The sequence below is a fragment of the Benincasa hispida genome, chromosome 11 (genome assembly GCF_009727055.1).
Source record: "Benincasa hispida cultivar B227 chromosome 11, ASM972705v1, whole genome shotgun sequence".
Lineage (NCBI taxonomy): Eukaryota > Viridiplantae > Streptophyta > Magnoliopsida > Cucurbitales > Cucurbitaceae > Benincasa > Benincasa hispida.
The window spans coordinates 19,608,937-19,635,124 of NC_052359.1; the positions used below are offsets into that span (position 1 = coordinate 19,608,937).

Sequence of the window (26,188 nt, forward strand, 5' to 3'; positions counted from 1 at the left end):
TCCCCTGCTTTCTAATATACACCAACAGGTTTTGTCTATCGCATAGATTGAGAGTACTTGATAGTTTAGTAAGCTCTTTCTCTGGCTAGCAACCATCTAGCTAACTCTCGCTTGATCGTTTAGTCTCTCGCTAAATCGTTTACACGATCGTCTAGCAAATCCCGCTATAGCAAATCTTGCTCAATCGTTTACACGATCGTCTAACAAATCTCGATCGATCGTTTAATATCTCATGAAGGCTATTGTATAGTCTTTCGTGAGTAAACGATTAGTAATTCACTAAATGAAGGGATCGTTTATAAAATGAAAACTATTTTCATTTATCCTTTAGTTATTAAAAACTGAAATTAACCTCACACTTGACGGTTAATGGAGAAAAGAGATAACTAACCAAATAATTATCTCATAATTGTTTTGATTATAAATAAATATAATAACTAACTTATCATATTATATTTATAACCTATAGTTTTAATATCACATCATATGTAATATATAAACCATAGTTCTTTTCTCCTCTATTTAATTTAAATCATATTTATATCATTTCCTCTAATTAATGTATCTAATACATCAAATCAATTATATCACATATAACTGAACTATATATAATTAAATTCCCTCTTGTTAATTTGAACACTTCAAACTAACCAAAAAACTGATCCCAAGAGGACCTTATGGACCTGTAGTTTGAAGCTCCAACCGTACGTGAATTACTGACTAAACTCTTTAGTCACGAGATTTACCATCCGTTAACTGTTGGTCACTCCAATAAAGACCGACAGTTGTATTCTTCGCAATACATATATATTCCTGTGTCCATATAACCAATCAACAGTTTGATGACCCTTCACAAATCACTCATAAGTATAGCTGGGCCAATTTACCATTTTGTCCCTGTAGTAACATCTAACTTCTTAAGTACCACTGATTTCTCTAATGAATAATAAGTCATAGTCCTATTATGACCGAGTCCCCTCTTCCAAAGAGAGGGTCTGGCCACTATGTTTAAGACCCGAAATCAGCCCTTAAGGAAGCAATTATCTACTTACCCCTATTTTGGGGAATGAGTGAATTTTGTCTTGTGTAGCTGATTTTCCAACTTTCCAATCAGACGAATCCCCAAAAAGGTAGGCTTGTTGAGTTGGCAATCTGGCCACTCTCACCCATACTAATCAAAGGACCGCCCTCATAGGCAGGAGTTCCCAACTCACTCAGGATTAAGGTCATGTCACCTATGGTCATTTTAGTGAAATATAAGTCTCAATTATCAGCGACATTATATAAAGATACTGATCATCTCGTGGTCCGGTCTTATACAAACTCTTTGTATAGGATACCCCTGCTCGTATGTCTCTACATGAATGGTCAGGATCAGACCATTTGTAGCACTTTACAACATTTGTAACATCTACAAAGCGAACCGTATCCGCAGTGTCACAAGGATAAGGTATCCTTCCTTTATCCTTATACTACAGATCATTTAGGTTATTACTTAAGGCATGATCCACTTGTATGTCTCACATACATGCTTAAGTTACATGAAATAATCAAGGATCTTAGTTTATTGGATTGAGTAAATGCTTATAAAATAACACTTATTTTATTAATAACAATGTGTGTACAAAATGTTTAGAAACTACAAAACCATCGAGAGAATTAGGACACCAATCCCAACAAGACCCATATAGTAACATTTACAATTCCAGTTGGCAAGACTAGGAACCTTTGTTGGAGAAATCAAGGAGACCAACATAGGAGTACATCTAGCTCTAGTGCACCACTAGAGGATATGGTGAGATCATTGGCTGTCAAAATGTCATGGTTTCAAAAGATGTAAGTACCTTCCAACAAGAAGCCAAGAAGATACGAGAAGAAAATGCTCCTTTCAAAAAAAGAGACAAGTCAAGGTATGCTACATCTATCCAATCAAGTCTCCGAGTTGATCACCGCGGTGAGTAAACTTGATATAAATGTGGTAAGCTCCCGGCACAACCTAAACACTTTTTTAAGAATGTAAATTCTCTGACTACAATTAGTGTCTCTACCTCCCTAGAATCTTCTGAACCTAAATCTTCTAATTTTGTGAATTTTGAAGGTATTGACTCTCTTGAATCTTCTGTATTATAATCTTTTAAATCTGTTAATCCTCAATCTTTAGGTTCCTTGAAACTTGAATTTATGAAATCTTAATCTGTCAATTTAATTTATGAAAAAGAATTTAATCAACTGTTTGGTTTTGATGAACATGATTGTAGACCCAGAGCATCTAAGAGCTCTAAACAGATTATTTCTAATTATTTAGAAAAATATAATTTTAAAGCTTATATTTTCGTTGCTCCTTTTCCATGAAGGCTCTTATGTCTTGAGAAGAAGAAAAAAAAATAAACTAATGATTGCTAGCTCTCCTTAAACGAGCTCAAAGTAGTGGATCAAGAAAGAAGAAGAAATGATTGTTGCTCAAGCAACAACGATAATGCCAAGTAAGCTACCTTTGAAACAAGACGATCCAGGTACGTTTTTCTTACCTTGCAATGTAGGTAAGAAGAAGCTGCAAAATGCTCTGATAGATCTAGGAGCAGTTGTGAGTATTATGTATGCGTCTTTGTTTTATGAGCTTAGGTTGCTAGATCTTAAAAGTACAAATATTGTTATCCAATTGGCAGACCGTAGTTTTAGTAAGCCATTAGGGTTAGTACATTATGTCTCTGTATGTAGATGGCTTAATCTTCCCGACTAACTTTTATGTTCTTAACGATGACCAAAATATGCATTCTCTTTGGAAGTCTATCATTTTAGCTAGACCTTTCTTATAAACTGCACTAGCAAAAATTGATGTAGGTGAAAGGTCCCTATCTATTGAATTTGAAGAAATTGTTAGAAAAAAAATTAATTTAGATGAAAACGCCTCCATTAACCCATTTTCCTTGAGTGAACTACTTTTCCACAAGATGTTGGTGGAGAAAATCAGTAAAAATGTATGGATGGAAAAAACCTATAAACTCCAATCTAGGATGATCAAGCTGAACAATCGAGCAACCGACCTTAAAAATTGCGCCACATGGATGCAACCAGAAGTTTAAATTTTCATTTTTCATTTTTTGTTTCTTTTTCTTTTTTCTATAGCTTAACTTAGTTTTTAAATAAATAAAAAATTGAGAGAATTTTGAATTTCTTTCTTTGTACATAATCTTGAAATTAAATAAAGAAAAGAAGTATTGCATGTTCAACCCAAGCACACGTCCAAATCAGGGGAGTTTTTTACTCCTCTTTATTTCATTTCTTTATCCAAGTGTTTGTCTCTACTTTTATAACATTGAGGATAATGTTTGATTTGAAAGTTGGGGTGGGTGCTTCGCATGTGTGTTCACTTTTGGCTTAATATTTAGATGTATAGTCGATGCTAAAATTTTTTTGAATCATAACAATATTCTATATATATATCTGACTAACCCTTGAGCACTTGAGCTCGAGTTTGTGATTCTTAATTTGTGAAACATTTATGAATTTTTGAAATTTCTGAAACTTTTTGAATCATAACAAATATTCTATATATATATATCTGAATAACCCTTGAGCACCTTTGGCTTTAGAGTAATCCTACTTGTTTTAGAGCAAAACTAGACAAAGTAGATAAAATAAGCCTAGTGTGTGTGAATAAAAAAATAGTTGCTTTTAAAAAAAGAGTAAGTTAACCTTTAAAAAAAAAAAAAAAAAAAAAAAGCAAGCTTGCAAGTATAAAAAAAAAAGCAATAAAAAGAAGTGGTATGTGTGCATGGATAGAGGTGAAAAGGGTTATCTCTATCGTGATAAGTTAGGGTCTCCCAAGAAAAGAGTGGATGGTTTCCTACTGTTGGGTGTGTGAAAACTAGCCCTCTAGGTAAAACAAATACCCTCTATCATTTGTGTGTGAGAGTTAGGCACTCTTGTCTTAGTGTTGCCCTCTTTTTTACAAATTTGGTATGTTTTCGGCCAACAACTGAGCCAAAATAGAGGGAAAATGAAATGGGAGTAGGATAAAACTTTTCGGCTTTTTTTAATTTTAAAATTTCAAGGCCTTGATTTCATTCATATAAGATCCTGATTGAAAAAAACCTTTTACAATGAGTTTCAAATAAGTGCTTGAATTTAGATTATTAAGTGATTGTTTGCATAAATTTAAATGACTGTTAAGACTTGAGTAAACAAAACCCTTTTATGCATGGTTGAATGTTTTTACCTTGCTCGGAACAATCAAGAATTAAGTTGGAGGTGTTTGATAGCTCTAAAAAACGGTTAAGTTTATATCCTTAGTTTTCCCCTATTTGTGCAATTTTATGCATAAAAATGTTTATTTTGTAGGTAAAATCATCCCAATGATCAAAGAAATCAATTGAAACAAAAATGAGCTAAAAAGGAGTTAAATTGGAGAATTGGAGCATCGAATACCAAGAAGAGCAAAAAAATATCAAAAGGTCACTGGGAGCAGCGTAGCCCTATGCTAAAAGGCAGAATGTTGAGATGTAAGGTAGTGTTTGTGACACTACGCTGAACATAGCTACGCTCCGGAGATTGACACGATTATACCACGCGCGCACCTGCCCGAACACCATAGAGTAACGATGCTTACCTTATGCTCGAGGTCTGAATTATGACAACAATGTTGTAACGCTCTTATCAGTGTCGTTACGCCATGACCTAAGCATAAAAAGATTTCCACGATTTTTGCACAACAGAATAGACATTTTTCACTTGATTTTCTCTCAAGAATTCCAGTTTTCTAGACTTTTTTTTCTCTCTTTCACTTACCTTTAAGGGATTTTTGCAATTCCTTGATGAATCTTGAAGAGATGCAAGGCTGAAAGTAAGTTTATCTAGTCTAGTTTAGGTTAGATTCTTAATTTTCTTGGTGTGAGGCTGAAATTCTTGATTGCTTTGATAAATTCTTGTTGTAATTCGTTCTTGAATGTTGAATTTAATTTCTATGCATTGGATTTTAGAATCTTTGGCCAATTTTCTTTAATTCAATGAATGCTAGAATTTAAACATGTCTATGTGTTTGATTTCATAGGGGAAGAACTAAAGCATGCTAATGTGTGAATTAGGTTAATTAAGTTAATCTTCTTCACAATTTTGCATGATTAGTTAAATTCAAGAATAATTGAATTAGTAACCTAGGCTTTCCGAACTACTAATTCGATCTTAATCAAGATTGGCTCTTCTTAATGCAAATGCACAATTAATTTGGACCCTATCAAACTCAATTAGTTGTGTCATTTATGATTGGTTGAATTGTTTAATCATGAAATTGAGGTTATGCAATTCTAGGCTTTTAGGTTGCATAGGCTAAGTGTATATTAGCAAGAAGCTTCATTTGTTCAAATGCCAATGAATACCAAGAAAATTACGAGGACATTTAAACTAGGCTAAATCATTTTAAAAATCGAGTTTCCACTTTTCAGTCACTCATTTATATTCTCATCTTTACATTCTCGCACATTTTGTCAATTTCACATCTCCTTCCGATTACCACTCGAATTCAAAATTAGGCTAAACAATTATTAGATTCTCTATGAATGATCATTTTCTTGTCATCTATACTAAGTGTTAGTGTAGATTGTTATATCGGAATTACAAATTTATTTGGTCCTCAAAGTGTGATAACGACACGTATTTCCAAGTCGACCAATAAACAATAAGAGTATGAACACATTTACCAAAGATGAGTCTCATTAAACAGATGATGGATTCGTCTAAGAGAAAGTTAGTCAATATAAGCAAAACCATGCCAATATTGAAGTTCATCAATAGAGGGGGCATGGTGGTTGTGATGGTGAAGGAGATGAAAAGAAAAATATAGACATCAATTTAGATATACGGTATTTCATAATTGGGAACTTGAGATTTCACAACAAACTTCAGGATTTAGTTGTACTAGAGATTTAGGGAGATGGGTGTTTAGATAAACCATCCATATAAAAAGGAGAACAAACGTGAATCGAGATGTAGGGGTAAAATTAGACTACGTTGGAATGAAGTGGTAAGTTCATGTCTAGCCACTGATGAGGGTGACTCAGTGGAGGAAATTGAGGAAAAAAAATTTAAGTAGAAAATACACTTCTGGTCCATGAAGTTTAAAGTTAATATATATTTTTGTCCTTGAAATTTCAAAAGAACACCTTAGTCCCAAAGTATGAAAAATGCTTCGAGGTGGTCTTTGTCTTAACTTAAACTTTTGACCTTCCCAATTCTATTGTTCTGCAAGTCCATCTTTGGCATTATATCTTTTTTTTTTATTTGTTTTTAAAGTCATTTCTTCCCTAAATTACAAATTTGTTAGTTTTATCAAAAGTCGGATACTTTTGTGCATGTTCAAAATTTAACATCAACATGAATCATAGTACAACAAAACCATTTAATTAAAATTTGATGATGATACTAAAGCTAAGTTGTGGACACTTTTAACATGGTTAGTTTATTCACTAAGTTTGACAAAAAAGAAAAAGTTTAATTAATATATCTTTAAGTGAAATCAAATGTATTTATAATTTTGTTTTTTTAATCAAATGAGTTAAAGAAAATCTTTTTCTCTTTCCGTATTAGTGTTGTGCTTTTAAGTGAATTGAAAATTTCAATATTTTATTGGAATAAGTGAGAAAGTTATTTTAATAAAATTTTCAGAAATATTAATAGTCATGTATAAAAGATAGGATTGATTTATTAAACGAACGACATAATATCAATATATAATAAAATCATATATCAATTTTTATAAAGAGGTCATATTTTAAATGTTTATAACACATGGATTGCACGTAGTAATAAATTAGTGTTATAAAATGTAGAAAGATTTTTTTTCCTTTTTTTGCATACGATCTTTGCAAATTCTATAAGCATGATAAATTGATAATATGAAGCTACACATATTGAAAAAATGCATGAACGTAAGAAGATGACTAAAGAAAAAAAATAAGGACTTTTTTTTTATCATTATGATTATCGACAACATGCAACGATGGATCGATAAACGTAAAAAAAAGTCAAACGATAAAATGGCATTTGTACTCTAACCGTTACTAAGAAACTCAACAGTAGAATGATAATTGATGACGCATGAGGGAAAAAATTGGAAATTCATGCAAAATTATCTTTTAAAATGTAGTGGTCCCAATTCATTTTCAAATACAATGAGATTGAGCACCTTTTCCACCTCAGTCAATTTGAAATTTGATTACAAATAGGTGAGTAGACCCCGCTGTTGATTTTTTTACCCTTAATCTCAAATCAGTTAACTTTAATGAATGAATTAATTAATTAGTGTTTTGAGGATAACAAATCTGATTTTTTTTACTAATAATTTTAACATTTTGAATAGACCATAAGAATAGAGCTCGAAATAACGATTCTAATGTGTTTTGAATCACTTAGATTGGAGTTTAAATAAATAAGATATAGTTGAAAGAAGCTTAACGAAAAAAATATCTAAAATGGTGATGTGCCAATCAAATTATTAAATTGGATAAATTAAACTCAAAATTATGTGTGAGTGACGCATAGTGCTATAAATTTGAAATCAGTAGATTTTAGTTTTCATTTAAAATGAAAATTAAAATAAAATGAATTTGCAAATTCAAAAAAAAAATGTTTTGATTAATATTAATAAAAATAAAACTTTGACCAATGGTCAAATGAAATGAAAACAGAAAAAAGAAAAAATAAAAGAAATGAGAAATATTTTATTGTTGGTGCGCACACACATACTTATATATTTTTTTTCTTTTTCTTTTAATTACTTTTAATCTCGAGTTCAAATTTAACTTTTTCATCAATCCAATAACTCAAATTCAAATTCAATATTTTACCCTATTTTTCTCTCTTTTTATACTTTATCTTCCCAAATTTTCTTGAACTTTTTATAACTTTACCATTCTCAAAATTTGAAAAATGTCACTACTATTATGTCCAAACTCTCAAATTTCATTCTTTTCGTCTTATTCCAGAAATATATTTTCATTTGTATTGTCAGAATTAAGTATTGTGAGTTCAAATTTGTACATCTGTTGTTTTCAGAGAATTTTATTGTGTGATTTAAAGCTTCAAAAATATTGTAACGATTGAATCTTAACTCGTAGAAAGGATCGGGTTTTCTCTTGAACTCGAAAAAAGAGCAAGTGTAGCGGTTCGACTCTCATCCATGAAAAGAGTTAAAGGAGATTTTTGAGATCAAAATCCCAAGAGGCACTCAAGAAAATGGATTTAGATGAGTTTGAATGAACCACTATAAAAATTACGGTTTCTTCTTCTCCAACTCTTTCCTAATTATTTTTGCATTTAATTTTAATTGCATGTTGTTGTTGGTTGAGTTTGATTGAGTATATTTATTACATTATTTTTATTACATTATTTTTATCACGTTATTTAACATCAATTGGGGTTTTTATTAATTATAGTAATTGCATGCTCTTTATTGATTTTACATCCTTCATTTGTCATTGTCATCTATAAATATTAAAATATTCATTAATTTATCAAACGTAATTTAATATTTCTTACACAAGTAGATTCTGTACTTAAGACTTTCAATCTAACAGTAAAAGTGTCTCACCCAACCCTAAAACCTGAGAATAAATTGGAGTAACGGTAAATAATAATAATAAAAAAAATCATCTTTTTCAAATAATACATTTTTTGGATAATTGTTTTAATAGACGTTCTGTGTTATCTCGATTAGTATTGGATACTGAAGCCAAAAGAAAATTTTTAAAATTGACACATTTGTACCGTTAATTTTGTGCTAAACTCCCGACCATGATAGAGGACGAGGATAATGATCACGATAAGACTTATGGAATAGAAGTTTTTAGGATCCTATTGTTTTGATTTTGTTGGTGAAATTTGGAAGTTTTTGAGATTTTTTTGGTCAAAACTAAAAGGGACAATTGCAATTTTAATTAAAAAAAATTATTGAAAATTCGGCACTTGTCCCTAGGTTTTTCTTTTGAAAACATGGCAAAAACCTTCCGCCGAAAATTTTGATTTCTATCTAATTTTTATATGATTGTTATGTGATTGCTATTTGATTTGTATATGATTGTTATGTGATTGTCATATTTGTAATTACAAAAAAATTGAAGTTATAGCTTTAGTTTCTTAAAATGTATTTGTCATATAATACAATTTTTCAAACTAGAATATGAAATTTGTTTCCTAGAAATTTACAAGAAGGAAATTTGTAACAACTAGAAACTATTGGGGCCCAAAAATAGAAAAGAAGAAAAATGCAAGAACTATTCAACAAAACTTTTACCTATTTTTTTCTCTCCACTTTTATTAGGAAGTATTGAAGTATTCTTGATCAAGATTCTATTGAAAAATTTCACAAATTTAATCTCCCTTTAAAAACCATTTCGGTTTTAGTCTTTTGTTTTTTAAAATTAAGTTATTTCCTCTCATTTTTTATAATAATTTATATCTTTGTTCAATATAATAGGTGAATTTCTAGCTAAATTCTAAAATCAATAACATGTTTTTAAAAACGGTTTTTTTCTAGTTGTCAAAATGGTTAAAAAAAATGGACGCAGAAGTATTAGTATTCATCTTGGAGAGATGCACGTAAATAATTGGCAAAAATGAGTGATTTCTATCCAAGATTAAGGAGGTGTTTGATAAATGGGTTTGAGTTATTGGGTTGGGTAGGTATTTATTACCCATGTGTTTGTAACCTGGGTTATTAAAACCCTTTTTTACCCCTCAAAATTTCCTTTTTTTTCCCTCAAAACTAATCAGGATATTTTCATTTCTTTCTCTCTTTCCTCATCTTTGTTGTTTGGATCCATTTTTTTTTTATGGTCAAACCTTATTAAAACCCATTTTTTATCCACTCAAAACTCCCTTTTTTATCCCTCAAAACTAACCCTAAAAAGCAATATATTTTCATTTCTTTCTCTCTTCCCTCATCTTTGCCGTTTGGATCGAGATTTTTTTTTTAATCGTCAAACCTTTGGATTCTATTTTCATTTCTTTCTCTCTTCCCTCATCTTTGTCGTTTGGATCCCCAAATATACTATCCATATTATATAAAAATAAACGGTATAATATGTGAAATAATAAAGTTAAGTTAGCAAGATTCAATATATTTTGTTGGTATGTTTTATCGATTGAAGAGAATTAGAATTATTACAGTTTTTGAAAAAAAAATATATGAAAAATAATATATTATGTTCTACAAATTGAGAAAAAAAAAATTTGAGATTGTCTAGTTTATGTCATAAATGATTGGAAAAAATTCGTGTATATTTGAAAATTAATCAACAATAGCAAAGCATAAAATTAAAAAATAAAAGAAATAAATAAAAAAAAACAAACAGAAAAAAATAGAACTAATCTCATTCACAAAAAAAACTGCATCAAATCTTTCAATTCAACTCAACTCTATACAACAAATATAGAAAATAATTACCAACTCAATTCTATTCTGCAAACAGACTATTTAACTCTCAGATAATTTAAGTCTCCGTATAATAATTACCAACTCAACTCAACTCTTACTCTTATCACATACAAAACACACCTAAAAATTCTGCTATTTCTGAAAATTATCGAACGAAGTGAGAACTCAAAGAAAGCGGTCTGATAGAATCTTCATTTTGTTGTAAATACACAAATCAAACAACCAGACTATAATTCTTCTGAAATTGCAGCTCTCCAAAGCTCCGGCCATGGCGGCGGCGTCGGCAATGTTCAAAATCTTGAGCAGGGTTTCTTCAGGTTGCACGAGGACACCAAGAACAGAGACAGATGCATACGGTTTTGTGTTGTTGAGATTTTACAGCGCGAGACGAAGCTGCAATCGAAGAAACCTCTTTGCGAGGATTAGTCCTCTCGGTGACCCTGAACTTACTGTAGTTCCGGTTCTTAATCAATGGATTGAGGAAGGCAGGAAGATCAAGAACTTTGAGCTCCGGAGAATCGTTTGCGACCTTCGTACTCGCCGGCGGTATGGCCAAGCCCTTGAGGTGAGCGCAATTGAAAAACACGCCCTAATTTCCCGTGAAAGGAATGCTTGTATTGTATATGATCTCGCTTGGATGAAGCAAAATTCTTGTGGTTTATTGAATGCACGATGGCCAGAAAGTAATCTCAAATCCTTTTTCGTGTTCTATTCTCATAATGCTTTGATTGATTGCTCAAAACACTGTGAAGGAAGGCAACATCCTGTATATATGCATTTTGAACATTGAAATGATTACATGTAGTTAAGCTAATTGTGCTTTTGCACTTACCTCCATTACATTATGGCTCTAGAGGATGGCAAATTTAATGTTATGTAATAACTATTGTAGAATTCTTGTGGTTAGCTTGGTACTAGATTGATGCCCTAAGCTGTCGTTTTATCCCATTTGGTGGTTTATCAGTCCTAGATTTTATGTTTCAAGTATCTACAGTATTGTGGATGGTTGATCTTTGTTCTTTCTCTTGGTTTATTCAAATTGAAGGTGTCTGAATGGATGTGTAGCAAGGGACTTTTTTCCCTCACAACAAGAGACTTTGCCATACAGCTTGATTTGATTAGCCGAGTTCGGGGGTTGGATTCTGCGGAGAAGTATTTCGGGAGTGTTTCTAACCAAGAGGAAATTGGTAAACTCTATGGTGCTCTTCTAAATTGTTATGTCAGGGAAGGCCTTGTGGATAAGTCCCTTGCCCATATGCAAAAGATGAAGGAGATGGGTTTTGCTTCCTCTTCCCTCTGCTATAATGATATAATGTGTCTATATTTGAACACTGGCCAGGCTGATAAGGTTCCAAATGTACTGTCTGAAATGAAGGAGAATGGTGTTCTTCCTGACAATTTTAGCTACAGAATCTGTATCAGTTCTTATGGAGCTGAGTCTGATGTAATCACTATGGAGAAGGTTTTGAAAGAAATGGAGTGTCAAACTCACATATCCATGGATTGGATTACTTATTCAATGGTTGCGAATTTTTTCATAAAAGCCGGTATGCATGAGAAAGCAATGAGTTATCTTCGGAAATGTGAGGACAAGGTCGATCAAGATGCACTTGGCTTCAATCATCTCATTTCACACTACACCAGTCTGGGACATAAGGATGAAGTAACGAGATTGTGGGCTCTTCAGAAGAAGTGTAAGAAGCCAGTCAATAGGGATTATATTACCATGTTGAGTTCTTTACTAAAGCTGGAGTTGCTTGAGGAAGCTGAGAATCTGCTCATGGAATGGGAGTCATCTTGCCAATGTTACGATTTTCGAGTTCCGAATGTTCTTCTTATCGCATACTCGCAAAAGGGGTTAATTGAGAGAGCTGAAAAGATTCTTCGAAACATCATCAGAGATGGGAGGATCCCATCACCAAATAGTTGGGCCATTATTGCAGCAGGGTACTTGGAAAAGCAGAACCTGGAGAAAGCTTTTCAGAGCATGAAAGAAGCTCTTGCTGTAAAAGAGCAAAATAAAGGGTGGAGGCCCAAACAGGGCATTTTATCAAGTATAATGCGATGGCTATCTGAAAATAGAAGATATGAAGAGCTGAAAGAGTTTTCGAGCTCATTGAAGACTGTACCTTCCATGGATGGAGTACTAAATACTGCATTGGATGAGCTTCTAGAAATCTTGGAAAACGACAATGATATAACAACAAGGGGAAAACTAGAGGTGAGGTGATTTAATTCTCATATGAAATTACAACATTGTTTAAGATTCTATAAAGGGCTAAAGAGGCCATAAGTATAATTTATAGTGACCATCTATCTAGGATTTAATATCATACAAGTTTCTTTGACATCCAAATATTGTAGGGTTGGGCAAGTTGTCCTGTGAGATTAGTTGAGGTACGCGTAAGCTGGCTCGAACACTCGCAGATATAAAAAAAAAACTTATGTAAAATCAAGTTGTAAACTTATCTGTAAAATTCTTAGGTTTGAGACAATCAGAATATTCTATTCCATTCACAAAAGATATGAATATATACAAGTGTACCAGAGTGACCAAAGAAGAAAAGCATAGAAAAGACCATAAAAGGAAAGTATAACAAAGATATTTACAATAATAAAAATCCCTAATATTTGAATTATAGCATTTCCCAAAAGGATTTTGGAACATGCATCTGAAACATCAAAGCTCTAGCTGTTTCAAGAAGATGACAATTCTTTCGTTTTGCAAACCCATTTTGAGATGGAATATCAACACAAGAAGATTGATGAAGAATGTCGTGGGCATCTAAATAAGACTTGAGCGCATGATAGAAATATTTTTTAGTATTATCGCTCTGTAAGATTTTAAGAGCACCACTAAACTGAGTTCGAATTTCAATATGAAAGTTATGAAAATGAGAAAGTAACTCAGAACCGATTTTTAAGTCAATATAACTACGTTACATGAGAATAGACATCGACAAATGTAAAAAAATACCGAAACCCTCCTTTGGACTCAATAGGACACAGACCCTAAACATTATAATGGACTAATCCAATCTGAGCACTAGATCGTTTATTAACTCGAGGATACAAACTCAAACGATGAAATTTAGCAAACCGACATGACTCACAATCTAAAGAAGAAAAATGTTGAAGTTGGGGACAAAGACGATTCAACACAGAGATAGACAAATGACCCAAACGACAATGTTCTTCAAAGGGAGACGACACGCTAGAGCATGTCATGGTTGTAGGTATTTGTGGTTCAAAGATGTAAAGTCCTCCATATTCACGTCGTTTACTAATAGTCTGCTTCGTCGTAGGATCCTGAAACAAGCAATAACCAGGAAAAAAGGAGACACAACAATGAAGATCACAAGTGAGTTTATTGACCGAAATCAAATTAAAAGGGAAATGTGGTAAATTTAAAACTGATGACAAAGAAATTGATTCAGTAAGATGGACGGTTCCCGATCCTAAAATAGAAGTGAAGGTTTCATCGGCTATAGTGATAATAAGTGAGGAGGTAGATGTACAAAGGTTAGAGAATAAACTGGGGTTACCTGTCATATAGTCTGCAAAGCCAGAGTCAAAGATCCATTTCGAAGTGGAGGAAAGAAAGCATTTAGAGATGTTACCTGTCTCTATGATGGCTGAGAGTAGAAGATGATTTCGTCTATGACACTTGATACTGTTGAAATTTAGCAAACCCTTTTGCAGAAATCATAATTGACTTGTCAAGATTATCAGGAGTAGAAGCGACATGTGCATTGTGCCCTCTGATCCTTATTCAACAATATTTTGCATTCACGTTTCGTATGGCCAGGTTTACGATAGTAAGAGCAAACAACATCTCCTGAATTTGATCATTGGTTATTGTGATAACCTTTAAAGTTATTTGATCCAATCCCCTTTATTATCTCTATAATCATTTGTGCACCTAATCAAAGCACTATTAGAATCAGATGAAATAACTGTTTGTGGCTTCTCTATACGGAGTATTCGAGTATAAGTTTCCTCCAACAACGAGATGTTTGAGCTTGACAACACTTGTTCTTTGACCATCTCATATTTAGGTGCAAGACGAACTAAGAAATTCATGATAAACAACTTTTCACGTTGAGCCATTATAACTTTTGGATCAATGGTAATTGGCATCAAGGCATTGAATTCTACATCTGTATTTTTGACCTCCATAAATTAACTTGTAAGGGATTTCTCTCCTTGATCAGGTTGGTATGGAGTCTTACAAACATCAAACACTCTATTAATGTTCTCTTTCTTAGAATAAAGAAAATCCAAATATTCAATAGTTCATTGATTAATTTGCAGTGATTTACTAACTCAACGATCTCACAGCTAATAGAATTCTTGATTTTTAGAAGCATTCTTAAATCGTCCAGCCACCAAATTTTTTAGTAGCATCAGTTAATGGCTCTTCCTTGATGTGATCATCCATCTCAATGCTTCTAATAAAGTGGCGAACATTTGATCTTCGTGAATAGTAATTTGACCATTCAACTTGTGTTCAGTTACTTTTGACACCATAGGAATCATTTCAGACATGACTACTAGTTTCTTGTCCGCCATTACCTCAAAAAAAAAAACACTAGACAGAAGAAAAGAAAACCCTAATTTACCGAAGAGATTTTTTTCCTCCAATAAACCACAAATAGTGAGTATATAGCCAAAACAAACATACTACCAAAGGAAGGAAGCAACTACGATGACACCCACAGAAGACGGGCAGAAGCAGGTGGCACACATGCCTACATGTGCCTCACACACTGGTTAGATGGACGTCGGACTTTGGGGTTCTATAGATCGATGGCTGGGCTCCTCGATGGACTGGTGGTGTCGAAAAATAGCGAAGAAAAATGACACCTTTTTTCGGCGACGACGGACGATGGCGAACAAATCGAAGACGACGGCGGTGAGCAAAAGTATAAACCCATCCGTCCACAGAACCCTAGATATTATACAAACGGGTTCTTAAATTCTTCAAATCCTAAAGTTCACAAAAAAAAAAAAAAAAAAAAAAAAAAAAAAAAAAAAAACCCTTATTTTCTAAAACTTTGATACCATGTAAAACTCTTAGGTTTGAAAGAATCAGAGTACTTTATTCCATTCACTAAAGATATGAATATATAGAAGTGTACAAGAATGACCAGAGAAGGAAAGCATAGAAAATTTCATAAAAAGAAAATATAACAAAGATATTTACAATAATAAAAATCCCTTATATTACAACTATAACACTGTCAATGTCAGATAGGAAATTAGATGTCCACAGGACAGGGCTGGGCAAGGGTGGGGATGGCTTCCCGTCCTCATCCTCGCTACCCCATTTCATTCCCCATCTCTGCAAAAATCTCCATGGGGATCCGGGCGGGAATTCCCATAAGAAATTCATGGGGATCAGGTTTCCCACAGGGAATATTTTTCCATTCTATTTTTCTTTTTTTAAAAAATTAATTTAATATGAAAAAGTTTTAATTAAATAATTAAATTCCTCATATATGTGATAAGGATATAATTAAATGATTAATTTATATAATTTTTAAATATTACACTAACATAATCTAATTTCAATTTAATACATATATTGTACTTGAAAAGAGCTATATATATAAATAATAAACTAACTAATACAATGAGTTTAACATAAACTCACTTTGAGTTTATATATAAAACTCTCACAGTGAGTTAAATATAAACTCACTGAGAGTTTTATAGTCTTTTTCTTTTAAGGTGAGTTTTATAGTTTTGATAGGTGCATTAATATATATATATATATATATTATTGGGAAGGCAGGGGTAGGGAATGTAATCTCGGTTCCTGTCCCTGTTTAGTCAACAAGAAAAAAAATTTCCCAATTCCCATCTAATCGAGGATTCTTCACTCCGTTCGAGGTAGGTCCCACGGAGTCTCAATCCCTTGGGTTAAATGGACATTTCTTTAGATATATAAGATATTTTATGCAGATAGACTGTAGTGAAACGGTAGAGATTGAAATTTTCAATCACTTGCTTGGCAAGGAATCAGGACGGCGTCAGGGTTGGGAGTTCAGGGAGGGGAATATAATACTCGTCTGTGTTTATCCAATGGGCAGTTCCGCTCCCTATTCCATTTTTCACATAATCGGGGATTCCCTATCCCATGGGTCAAAATAAACACCTCTTATCTGTTATGAAGTTGTTTCATATAGTTGTTTTTTCAGTGTAAAACCTAACATATCTATTTAACAAATAGAATTTGGTGTTTGGTCCATGATCAACAATATCTGCCCGCTTTCCTTTAAGGGTAGTTTCATCTTTTGCTAATTAAGGAGATGAATTTTTTCTCCTTGCTTCCATGCCAATGTTCCTAAAGTATCCCTCCAATATGTTGGCAGCTTCTTTGGAGGGGAAATGGAAAATGGATAGGAGAAAACTTGTAGCATGATAGATAACCATGGTTCATACGAGATTTTCGAAGGAATTTAATTCGTGAAATTTTTGTATTGATTTCAGTATAGTATAGTGGATACAATCTCTAATGTTTGATCATTTGATGTCTTCTCTCAAACAAGGGATGGAGTTTAAAATTTATAATTCTTTAATCTTCAAGGAGTTGTTTTGAATTTCAATCTTCTGGAATAAGTTTTAATCTTTCAAGTCTTCAATCTTGAGAAGGTTGTAATCTTAAGATCCATTTGAGCTTCAATCTTCTAGAATTCAAGGAAGTTTTAATCTTCCAAGTCTTCAATCTTCAAAAGGTTGTAATATTCAGATCGATTTGAGCTTCAATCTTAAGGAAGTTTTAATCTTCTAAGTCTTCAATCATTAGAAGGTGGTAATCTCGAGATCGATCAGAACTTCAAAATTTTGAGAGCTTCAGAGCTTTAATCTTGGTCTCCAGAGCTTCAGCACTTTATTGCCAATTTTTTTCCCTCCAAATGAAGAAGTGAAGCCTCTATCTATAGAAGTTTCTCATGAGCCTTGTATGGACTTGGGCCTACTTGTTATTGGACTCAAATATTGGGCTTGAACCCAATCTTTAACTTGGCCTAAATTTTTACAATGGGCTTGAATTGGATTGGGCCTGAGAAACTTTAATTACTCAACCCAACCCATTTCATAATTTTCACAATGGGCCCAACTTTTATTGGGATGATATGCCAAAATTTAATCGGTCGAAATTTCTCATTCAACAAATATCTCATTTTCGAGATTTATGCACGTCTATGTGGTGGGTGAATCTTGAAAAGCAAGATAATTTCAAATTAAAGTATGCTTTTTTATTGCTTTTGATGTATAATCTTGATCGGAATATGAATTTAGCTCATAATTTGATTTTGCATATATTTGCATCAATTGACATATTTGGGTTTCTTTGAAGATAAATATATGTGTTCAAGTCACCAAACTTGTAATGAGATTTGGGATTCATCAACTTTTGCTTGGGGATGGAATTTAGGATTTGGATGCTCCCATTTGACGTCTTACAATCCTACATTTTTGGGATTTATTCACTCAAACATTGACTTGTAAAATGTCTCAACTTTCAATTAAGATCAAGTTTGGAATTGAACTTGAGCTTTCATCCTTAATTTAATCTGATTTGAGGAAAAGAATCTTAATTTTAATTTTGGGATAAAACTTAGAATATACACAAATTTTAATTTGAAATAGGGTTGAAATCAAAATATTATTCTTGATTTTCATTTGATGTATCAAATTTGGAGATGAATTTCATCTCCGCAACTTAATTTAACTTGGAGATAAAAGCACGAAATTTAAATTTGGGATAAATTTTGAAATATGGCCAGAGTTGGATTTGAGATAAATTTGAGATCCTAACTAAATTTGATTTAGAAAAAAAATAATAAATAAATAAATAACTGAATTTGGAATGAAATTTGGATCATCTCCCAATTTGAGGAAGGATTTCAAGATTTGATTCTGGAAAAGAATTTAAGTTTTGATATGAAATGAAATCTTATTGGAATTTGAATTTTGAACTCTCATCTATAAATTTGGTTAAACCATACTCCAAACTTTTTAACACTGAGCCAAGAAGAAGGGTAATTCTTCAACCCCTTGTTTTTTTCGTGTTGAATTCACCTCTTGATCAAACCAAAAACTGCAGCTTCTGAGATTTAAAAGATTTTTTTTTCTTTATATCAGCCCTTCCTCATATGATTTCAAACTTTGAATTTTTTTTTTTTTTGGCTTCTTTCTCTTTCTTCCACTCTCGTTTGTTTCTTATCTTTCTTTTTCCTATTTTTGTTGTCGTTTCACTATTTACTATTTCTCACTTTTTTTTTCGTCATCGGGAATTAGAACCCCATCGCTGACAATCGAGCCTCCAGCATCAATGGACACTAATCGTCATCCATTTTTAGCCCTGGTTGTCGTTATCAGTCGTGAGTAGTGTTATCTATCGCAGATGGTGGTGGGTGCTCATCCTTTTTTCGTTTTTTTCCGACTGTCATCGTCACCAACGTGCTCGTTGTCATCTTCCGAGGAAGGTGGTGGCGCTCGTCCCTCTCTAGCGTTAAGATAGAGTGAGGGGGTGTAAAGAGTGAGAAAAGAGAGAAAAAGAAAATTTGGGGGGGCAACCTTTTTTTCTTCTTTGTTTTTTGTTTTTTGTTTTTTTTTTTTTTTTGTCGCTGTCGTCACTAATGTGTTCGTCGTCGTCTGTCGAGGAAGATGGCAGCGTAGGAGGCGACACTGAAAGATGAAAAGAAAGGGAGGGGGAGATGTCAGTAACCTTTAGGTTTAGCTTTTGGATTTTTTGTACGGATGGCCTCATTTGGGAGTCCTAAATGAAAAATGGCCACCTGTAGAGAAAGTAATGGAAAGTGGCATTCTGCTAACGTCATATGTATGTGCTTTTACCAATTTACCCCTAAGATGCACCCCTCGCGCCTGCCAATACAAATTTACTCGATTCTCGATGGCTCGTCACTCGTTCCTCGATACACGGTCACTCGATACTCAGCTTCATGGTCACTCGATACGACTGCAATCGACACGTGTATACTCGATCATATTCACGTCATACTCGATGCTCGATTACTTTATACTCAATTATTTTGAATTCATAACATGTTTGAAGGCCACTCGATACGACTGCAATCGACACGTGTATACTCGATCATATCAACATCATAGTCGATGCTCGATTACTTTATACTCGATTATTTTGAATGCATAACTCATTTGAAGGCGTTTGAAGTCCATTATTTCACCACTTCTCACGAGCTCAGACTATTCTCTCTGTTCGTCCGATTGTATATCCTTTGACGACAACACCTCTACACTCGAAACTCCACTATCTCTGCATCATGTAACATTTTTCTCCTTGATTGTAGTTTGGCATCATTCACTCAAAACCAAACTATCTCTGCATCATGTTCCTCGATATGCGCTTGCATGTTACTCGATACTCGACCGACATGATTTTCATTTCTGTTTTCATATCTTGCATTTTTTACTAGACTTCGAGTTTGTTTCGTTTTCAGTTTTCATATTTTTGTTATTTCGGACCGCCTGGAGTTTAGGGTTTGAGTTGAATAATGCATGAAGGTGGAAAATCAAATTGAATGCTCGACGATCGACCATCTAGTCACTTGTAATATAGCAAGTAAAGGACACCATGTAGCATGTATCAGGTATCGAGAAATCGAGTATCTTGTATCGTGCATCATGTATTGAGTATTGAACAGAATTCTTATTTATCTCTGTTTTTTATTATTCTGTGTTGTATGGACCCGAGAGAAGGCGTGAGGACGGCAGATACCATTCTTTTGTGATACCTACTGCCCATCTGAACCTTTTTCCACACATTAAACTTAAAGTCAAGGAAATAAGCAACAACTGTTTGGCTAAACATATTTTATTACAAACAATATAACGTTTTTACAATTCTCAAACTTAACTACAAAGTTTACATCAACAACTTAGGACCGGAAGTGTGCCTGTGGCATGACAGATCTTAACCTTAGCAGCACCCTAGAACTCCTCATCTTTCGCTACCTGGGAAGAAAACATGAAAGAAAATAATGAGCTTCAAGAAGCTCAATGAGTGGTAAACAACTTAACAAGTCTCTTTCAACTTATAGTAATAAAAGCATATCACATTACGAGGTTAACATTCAAACCTCACCCTTGAATGAGTCTGTTCTCAACCCTACCTACACACACGATAGATAGTTAAAACTAATACTTATCATAAACGCTTAATCTTCTATGTTCCCTATGTGCACATAGATCGCTTATGGGCTCCGAAGCTAGGCCCGTTGGCCCTCTGACCATCCCATACGAGGTTCCCTTCACTGGCTCAGGAACTAGGCCTCATGGCCCCCCGACCATCCCGTGAGATTCTGCTCCGGGCGTAGGAACTAGGTCTGTTGACCACCCTACGATCCCGATCACATATTCTCATTCTTGTTCTGGCTACTCATTCACAACATAAACATATATTCTAAAATATATGCTTTAAGGCCTTTAAAAGAATACCACTCACCTTGATTGGCAGGAACCTTTCTCGCTTTCCAAGTTCCTTGGTCTCCCCTGGCTTCCTTTTGAACCCTAATTTCCATATTCAACTTCAAGCTTAGATTACTCAGCTTTCTGAGCATTATTTCAGGAAGGTTTCTTCTACAAACATGTTCTAAATTACCTCAGGAGGCTTACCTTAAAATCTCAGCTTAGAACTCCTCGTGATTTGGCTGGAATATTCAAATCATCAAGACTGACCCAAGCTTACCCGAGAGCTCGACCCTTCTGTCTTTTCTTCAGTCTTCAGCTCGATTCCTTTGAGATTCTTCTTCGGTAGCCCTGCCTTGAAAACTAAACACCAAGAGCTTTCAAGTGTCTTTGGAATAACTCAAAATGCACAAGTCGTTTAGAAGCACTTCTCGTTCCAAGTTGATGCTACTTCATGACCTCACTGTCCGATAGCATCTCCACCTCTTGGAACCACTTGATCAACGCACGGTCTTGCTATCAACGCATGCTCTTCATGATCTACATAAAGCTTCTTCCGAATCTGCCCTCAAACACTCTTCCTAATGTCATTTGAAGAGAATTTGTGTTATGAACTGAAGAGAAGCCTCGAGGTGGTATTTATAGCAACTGATCCTTATCATTTCTTAAGGCTCCAACGCATGACACCTCCTACTTAAGAACTTTTGGAGTGTCTTCACCTTGCTTTGCCACCACCTACTTCCATGCCACTTCCTACTTGCATGAAGTTGCGATTTTCTCCCCATGCACAAGTCTTCTTTACATGCCTTAATATTCATCCACCTCTTCCTAACTTAAGCTCAAACTCCTCTCGGTTTAGCCACTTGTCCGGATGATTTGCTAATTCAACCTTGCTCTCCAAGTTTCCTTCAATTCATCATCTTAACGCATACTTTCCCTTTTGGTCGCATAGCACTCCTTGCACATCTACCTTGTCAACGCATGACTTTTACCTATATGTTCGCATAGTTACCCTATTCAAACCTCCTAGTCATGGCGTCAACCTAGTCTCATTGCATGGTTGCAAGCTTTCCAATGTCTATCCCTTTGTTGGCCGCATCCTTGGCCATCACTCAACCATCGGTTGGCCTATTGTCCACGCATGACACCATCGTATGCCAAGCCTTGGGTCAAGCTAGGTCTCAAGCCAACATCTTATCTTCAACGCCCATGGCTTACCTTGCTGTACCCCTTCAATACTTAGTCCCCCGGTTGGCGCATACTTCCTTGGCCAACGCATAGCTTTACGTCCAACGTTTAGTGCACATCATGCCTAGTTCATGTGCACACATATGCCTAAGGCCAACTAACCTCTCAAGGCCTTGATCATCACCTAGCCTCTTGCTAACGCATACCCTTATGACCAACGCAAGCATGCTCTTGTTGCTTGCCAACATCCATAGCCATGTGCACAAGACCAACACATACCTAACCCCCCAAGCCTTTTGTGTGCCACAAGCCCCATCAACGCATAGACACTACAGTATGCGCCCATCATGGCTTGGCCCATCAAATAGCTTCATCATGCAGCTCTTACGCGCATCGCATACCCATCGTCGCATACCTCAACGCACACTTCCTCGGCCCATCGCATAGTTCTAGTGCACATCGAGTAGCCAGCGCCTTGCGCTCATCGCCACATACTGCCATGCACGCATGCCTAGCCTCAATCCCTTAGCTTTGCACTCATCGTCTATTACCTATGCTCATCGTCTAGTGCTATCGTTTGGCGCTATCGTGCAGCCTCGTAAGAAGCTATGTGGTCGCTCTCATGCAACGCCCTAACGCCTAGTGCTCACATTCGCACGCATCCTTGCTCGCGTCTGGCCCATCCTCGTTACTCAATGGCCCTTTCTCACTGCTCGATCACACAGCCTCTTATCATCCTTATGCTTGACCAGCACCTCATGCCAACGCTCAGCCAACATGCATCCATCATGGTTTGACCCATCGCTTGGTGTCTTAGTTGCATACCCTATACCAACGCATAATGCTCTCATGCGTCCACCACTTTAGCCAACATGACATCCTTCAATGTCAAGACCAACGCATAGCCAACTTTCACCATGCGCCCATGCCTCACAAGTCTCAATGCATGGTTGTCCTAGGCTTCAACACTTAGCCAAATTTCCACCTGTTAAACTCTAACTCAAAGCTACTCAAACGTTTACTCAAATACTTAGAATTTTTTTCCCTTCAACATAGGATTTAACTTATACTTGGTTTATTTCCTTAATTACTTGCTTAAGTAGGAAAAATAGGATTTGGGTTTCACAAAAACCCTAGCTGTCATTACTTATGGTGACGTTGAGGATCCATTGTCCTATATGAAGGCAATGGAGGATGTTGACAAAGATAAATGGATCAAAGCTATGAATCTCGAAATGGATTCTATGTACTTCAATTCAACCTGTGATCTCGTAGATCAACCCAATGGGATAACACCTATAGGTTGTAAATGAATCTACAAGAGGAAACAGGGTGCTAATGGGAAAGTGAAAACCTTCAAAGCTAGACTTCTAGAAAAGGGTTATACCTAGGTTAAGGGAGACGACTATGAGAAGACTTTCTCCTTTGTTGCCATGTTGAAGTCTATTCGGATACTCATGTCCATTACACCATATCATGACTATGAGATTTGGCAAATGGACGTAAAGACTGCGTTTCTGAATTGCAATGTTGAAGAGACTATCCATATGCAACAACCTAAAAGATTCATTATCCAAGGTCAAGAGAAAAAGTTTTGCAAGCTTAATCGGTCCATTTATGGTTTGAAACAAGATTCTCGATCTTGGAATATAAGATTTGATACTACAATCAAGTTTTATGGCTTTGATAATGTTGATGAGTCTTGTGTTTACAAGAAAATCATCAACAGTTCAGTAGCTTTCATAGTGTTGTGCGTAAATGATATCCTACTCATCGGGAATGATGTAGGTCTACTGACTGAAAATAAACATTGTTTGCCGACCCAATTTCAAATGAAAGATTTGAGTGAGACGTTATTGTTCTGGGTGTTTAGATCTTTAGGGATCGAAAGAACAAAACGCTGGCCTTGTATCAGGCATCATACATTGATAAGATGATTCTCAAGTATTCGATGCAAAACTCCAAGAGAGGCTTGCTACCTTTCAAGCATGGAGTTGCTTTGTCTAAGGAATGATGTCCTAAGACACCTCAAGAAGTTGAGGAGATGAGACAGGTCCTCTATGCATCAACTGTTGGTAGCTTGATATATTAGATGTTATGTACTAGACCTGACATATGCTATGCAGTGGGGATAGTCAGTAGATACCAATCAAATCTAGGATTAGATCACTGAACTTCCGTTACAACTATCCTCAAGTATCTTTAGAGAATGAGGGTCTATGTGCTCGTGTATGGGTTTGATTTGATCCTTACTGGATACATAGATTTTGATTTTAAGACTGATAGGGATTCTAGGAAATCCACTTCAGGATCAGTGTTCACTCTTAACGGAAGGGCTATAGTCTAGAGAAGCACCAAGAAAGGGTGCATTGTTGACTCCACCATGGAGGCAGAGTATGTAATAGCTTGTAAAACTGTCAAGGAGGTCATCTAGCTTAGAAAGTTCTTGAGTGATTTGGAAGTAGTTCCAGACATGTCAAAGCTCATCATCTTTTATTGTGATAATAGTGATGCTGTGTCTAATTCCAGTGAGCCTAGAAGTCACAAGTGTGGGAAGCACATAGAGTGGAAGTATCACCTAATACGGGATATTGCGCATCTAGGGGATGTGATCATCACGCAGATAGCTTCGGCACACAACATTATTGATCCTTTACAAAGGCCCTCATGGCTAACGTGTTTGAGGGTCACCTGGAGAGTATGAGTCTACGGGACAGACCACATCTAGCTTAGAGCAAGTGGGAGATTTTGTACTGGGCGTGTTTTGTATGCCCTAGTTTCTTGTTTTTTGTGTACTTTTATCATAGTTTGACTTTTATGATGTACACCCCACTAGCTTTAGGACAAATGGAAGATTGTTGGGGTTAATGCCTTAAATCTCGTGGGTTCTATGGTTTGTAATGGTAATGTACAAACAATTTATTTATCTAATAAAATCTTATACATTTTATTTGACATTTAGTAGCATTAACCCATAAAACCAATAAACTAAGATCCAAGGTTATCTTTCGTAACTTAAATATGTATGTGGAGACATACAGGTAGATCAGGTTTAAGAGATAACCTAAACGGTCTGTAGTAGATGGATAAGGTTGGGTAATATATCTAAAAAAAAGTTATTATTCCTAGTATAATTCGGACTCGTTATTGGATTTTATATGTTAATTTTCCAATTTTGTAGGTACCGAGCAATCAAGATGTAGGATTGGCGATTTGAAGCTGAAAATGGTTCATTTGGAGCAAATTGGAGTTGATTTGAGCATCCGGGCTTTAAAGAAGTTAAAAAGATAAAAATGCCCCTACTTCAACATCCCAACACTCACCCTATACGAACCCCAACACTCACCTGACCCTGAAAGGTAGTAGCCTGATGTGTAGGGGAGCGTTGCAACGATACTCCTAGCATTGCAACACTTCGAGTTTGGCAGCAATGCCAACATTGCAATGTTTTCCTGACGCTCGTGGATTATTTTTCGAGCATTGCAATGTTGTTTCTAGTATTGCAACACTACATAATTTTCTATAAATACCTCCCTTCGTCTTTAGGTTAAAGCATGCTAACTTTTGGGGGCTGAACTGATGGAGGCCGAAGTTAACCTTCATTCTTCTTCCTTTCCCTTCAGAATTTAGTGTCTTTAGGTTAGTTTTTCTTTTTATTTTGGGTTATAATCAATGGATCGAATGTGTGTCTCTGATTTGTCTATGATAAGAGGTAACTTCTATCTAATTTCTTTGAGCAAGAGCCCTATGTCTAATTTCTTAAGTTTTCAATAATTGAATGTAATGTTCTTCAATTCTATATTTTTCTTTGGATCTTGATGAACTTAGATTTGCATTTCTGTGTTGGACTGACGACCCTATCATGATTGCATATCTTCGCTAGTTAATTTCGAGCTCGCACGTTTCTTCGTAGTTCTTATATGCTTGATTTTACCCCGATAGCAATGGTTGAATGTGTATGCTTGAGATTTATAGATTGTCCTTGAATTTTGGCATTACATGTTTAATCCATATTCGAAAAATAAATTTATTAATTGAATATGGCTTTTTCTGACTTTTAATCGACGCGATTGAATCATTATTCTTAATGCATATATTTTTCTAATTCTATAT

The 26,188-nt window shown here is 35.0% G+C and overlaps 1 protein-coding gene across 2 annotated transcripts; it reads left to right on the top strand.

Moving 5' to 3' along the window:
- Window positions 1-10,586: 10,586 nt before the first annotated feature.
- On the top strand, window positions 10,587-25,387 carry LOC120090141 (pentatricopeptide repeat-containing protein At4g21705, mitochondrial-like). Of its 2 annotated transcripts, XM_039047656.1 has the most exons (3): window positions 10,587-10,994; window positions 11,475-12,650; window positions 25,257-25,387. In XM_039047656.1, the coding sequence occupies exons 1-3, from the start codon at window positions 10,698-10,700 to the stop codon at window positions 25,290-25,292; spliced, it is 1,509 nt and encodes a 502-aa protein (XP_038903584.1). In that variant the 5' UTR covers window positions 10,587-10,697; the 3' UTR covers window positions 25,293-25,387. The 2 variants fall into 2 exon arrangements, with proteins under 2 accessions (XP_038903584.1, XP_038903586.1); XM_039047658.1 differs by lacking the exon at window positions 25,257-25,387 and having other exon boundaries at window positions 11,475-12,785.
- Window positions 25,388-26,188: the final 801 nt, after the last annotated feature.

Coding starts and splice junctions, on each gene's coding strand:
- LOC120090141 (XM_039047656.1), top strand. CDS start 10,698: ATGGCGGCGGCGTCGGCAATGTTCAAAATCTTGAGCAGGGTTTCTTCA. Junction 10,995..11,474: donor GGTATGGCCAAGCCCTTGAG/GTGAGCGCAATT, acceptor TTCAAATTGAAG/GTGTCTGAATGGATGTGTAG. Junction 12,651..25,256: donor CAACAAGGGGAAAACTAGAG/GTGAGGTGATTT, acceptor CCAATTTTGTAG/GTACCGAGCAATCAAGATGT.